Source organism: Aphis gossypii, unplaced genomic scaffold, assembly GCF_020184175.1.
Source record: "Aphis gossypii isolate Hap1 unplaced genomic scaffold, ASM2018417v2 Contig00066, whole genome shotgun sequence".
NCBI lineage: Eukaryota > Metazoa > Arthropoda > Insecta > Hemiptera > Aphididae > Aphis > Aphis gossypii.
Window position 1 is genome coordinate 63,766 of NW_026082998.1, and position 3,574 is coordinate 67,339.

At 28.1% G+C, this 3,574-nt stretch overlaps 1 protein-coding gene across 1 annotated transcript; it reads right to left on the reverse strand.

The window, feature by feature from the left end:
- Positions 1-775: 775 nt before the first annotated feature.
- Positions 776-1,568, reverse strand: LOC126553085 (uncharacterized). Its single transcript, XM_050208271.1, has 2 exons — positions 1,142-1,568; positions 776-1,062 (listed from the first exon to the last, which is right to left on the reverse strand). Exons 1-2 carry the CDS (start codon positions 1,347-1,349, stop codon positions 776-778), a joined length of 495 nt encoding a protein of 164 aa, XP_050064228.1. The 5' UTR covers positions 1,350-1,568.
- Positions 1,569-3,574: the final 2,006 nt, after the last annotated feature.

Below are 3,574 nucleotides of genomic sequence, written 5' to 3' on the forward strand. Positions count from 1 at the left end.
ATACGTGCTTTCAGAAATATATATTTACGAATGATATCTACCCTATAAGATATATCCTATATAACCTAACCGTATATAATATCACTTTAAATTATTTTCCACTAAATTCATAGCTTTATAATATTTATAAAAATACTATACACTTATTATTAGTAGAATATCATATTATTCTTATTACGTTCAACTTTTTTATTTACATATTATATATTTCAAATACTATCACCTCCAACATATAGATTGGGTGTTAATAACTTAAACTCTATTATACACGGGTGAAGATATATAATATTTTATATTTTATCCTATTACTACGATGTGACTCCACACACTATAACTATAATTAAACTATTTACCTATATATAGGTAGTTATATATATATACTATATTATATTGTATAGAGAGTATGAGCATAACGGTTCTGGGTCAATCGACCGACAATCATTCGACCGACAGGACAATCGACCGACAACCAAAATAATACCGACAAGACAATTAACCGACAGGGTCAATCGACCGACAACCAAATTACCGACAATAATATAATATGTAATAATTTAATTTCACATTTAATTTATAATTTTGTTTTAAAAGTACGCCCATAATTAATTTTAAAAATCGATTGACAATAATACACGTAGTGATAAAATTGTTATAAAATAAATAATAATGTTAAATGTAATAGATCAATAAATTTAAAAAAAATAATTCGCAGTATAATAAAAAATAATAAAAATAATGTATAAGTTAATACTATTGTAAAGTGTACATTATAACATTACATGGTTAGATTGTGAGCAATACCTCGAAGATAATCCAGACGTGTTTTACCTTCACGATTGTCAAAAGCCGTTTTCAAGCGCTGTTCACGTTTTTGCTGAACATTTGTTGGTCGTGGCTTTGGAGCTCCTCTGAGAATTGCTTCTATATCTGCGTCAACCTTACTTTGTTCTTTCTGAAGTTCTTTAATCAGCGTAAACAGACCAATATGAGCCCTCCCTACCAATTCATTCCAACGCCGATGCCAGGCCTCCGCATGGTTAGAAGTCCTAGGAATACCATTATCTATAAAATGATGATAATAGTAATTAAACAAACTTTATAAATAATTGAAAATTATTGAATAAAAATAGAGTATAGGTACCAATGTTTTCATAAATTGACCACAACGATGGAGGAAAAAGTGGAATGTTCCTATGTTCGGTGTTGCGCACTATACGACGGACTTCACCTAATGTATAATTGTCTTCAAACCATTGCACAAAACTACTTGCATTGTTAGGCATGATTTCTTTAATCTCTTTGAATGCATCAGGAATTTCCTCTTCGGGCAAAAATGCAAGAGACAACATTTGTCGAATTTTAATACTAAAATTTTCATTATTTCCATACTCGATAGATAGACCAAGGCTTTGTAATTTTCGCCACGCACTTTGGCATAAATGAAATAAACATCCTTTACTTTTAGATAACGGAAACTCATGTTTGCTCGCATTTATTGCAGCTATCTCAAAGTCGCTTATTATGTATTCAGGTGCTAAGTTTATATTATTGTCTTCAGCAAAATCAATTATATCCTAAAAAAAAAATGTTATAAATATTTTTATTATATATTGCTTTAAATAGCTACTTTTGAAAACAAGAACGTATTAAAGTAAATTAATTTCTAAATTATAAATATATAAGCTTGAAAAACGGATGTCTAAATTAATAAAAAATGTTGCATTTTCATTATTACCTGATACATTTGGTTATAACATTGCTCTCTTTTACTTGTCATAAGAACATATACTAGAGGCAAAACTCTAGAGTTGTCACCGAAACCAACTTGTGCGTGAATAGTATACAGTTGCGTAAATATAGTAGGCACTGTTTTAAAAGTACCGTCAACTATCCAAAACATTGATTGACTGAGTTTTTGAACGTTATTCACAGTAGAAAATACAAGTATCTTATCTTCACCTAAAATAAATAGAAAAAAAACTAAATTTAGATTGCATAATTATTAATTTATTAACATACCTATTACTGATTCTTTAATGAGAAATATTTGATCAGATAGTGTTTTTTTCAAATTATCCAACAAAATATAATAGGTATAGTATTGTATAATACTGTTTAATAATAAAAATTACAATTTTTTTAAATTTTATAGGTACACATTTGAAAGAAATCGACTTCAGATATTCAAGTTGATTAATTTCATCTTCTTCATAATAGTGTGTTGTTGCTCTAGAAAATTATCTTTCTCGAGCGAAATCTCATTAACATAAATGGTTGTTGAACAATTCATTTTCAAAAAATTATTATATTGAAAAAAATTTTTATCGTATACCTAATAACAATTCCGCCTGGAATTTGGGTATAATAATGCTGTCACTTAGATAATACCTTAAGTTAGCGTGACCGAAACTTTTATATCTCTTTATCTCACAAAAATCGTCTTGACCACAACCATTGAACTATATGATATTATGTTATCATAAGTTCAATGACCACAACTAAGATGCAGCCCATATTATATTATTGTCGGTATTTTGGTTGTCGGTCGATTGACCCTGTCGGTTAATTGTCTTGTCGGTATTTTGGTTGTCGGTCGACTGTGTCCTGTCGGTCGAATGATTGTCGGTTGATTGTCCATCTCCCGAGCATAACGTACAGGTTGTAGGATAAAACATATTTTAAATTAAATTAAATTAAATTAAATATGATGGAAAACTTATTCCATTATGTTAATATTAATATAATTTTTCCTAATGTCGTTTTTGTTTGAATATGTTAACAGAAAGATACTAACTCGTTATAATATTGTTAAGGGTAATGATATTTAAACATCACTCAATATTATACTTATTTTAGAACACATAAAGCACTATGATTTAAATATTTAATAGCTTTGTTTAGTAAAAACTAAAAGAGAAAATTCGACTGTCTGTATAATAATAATAATCAGAGGCCGTTAACGCTTCAGTAGTCATTAAAGGTTAACTGGAAGTAAAACACTCTCACTTAAAAATATTTTCAAGAGTTTTAACCACTGGTAGACAATATTTCGCTGTATAATATAATATACGTTTAATAATTAAATATATTTTTCACTGAATGCATAGCTTTATCATTTTTATAAAATAGTATACACTTATTTCTAGTAGAATAATACCATATTATTACTCACATTACGCTTAACTGTTTCATTTACATATTATATATATATATATATATCAAACACTATTACCTCCAACATATATAGAATGAACATAACACGTACGGGTTATAAGATAAAACATAATATTTTCAATTAAATTAAATATGATCGAGTTATTACGATAATAAATAAATAAATAATAATTATTATTTATGCTTGTTTATTAATTATATTCTCTATTGAAATCCGATGTTATATTATGTTTTTATGTTATGTTATTTTGATGTACGACTGTCCCACCGTCCTTTGAATATAAGGTTTAACACCTTATTTTCTCCCCCTCAGTTGAATTCCTGTATATCTGCATCACTGATCTTGATTGATCTCGGAAGATAAACTTCAATTAATCCGCCTTCTTCACCACCCTCTAGC

Coding starts and splice junctions, on each gene's coding strand:
- LOC126553085 (XM_050208271.1), bottom strand. CDS start 1,349: ATGTTGTCTCTTGCATTTTTGCCCGAAGAGGAAATTCCTGATGCATTC. Junction 1,063..1,141: donor GTCAATTTATGAAAACATTG/GTACCTATACTC, acceptor ATCATTTTATAG/ATAATGGTATTCCTAGGACT.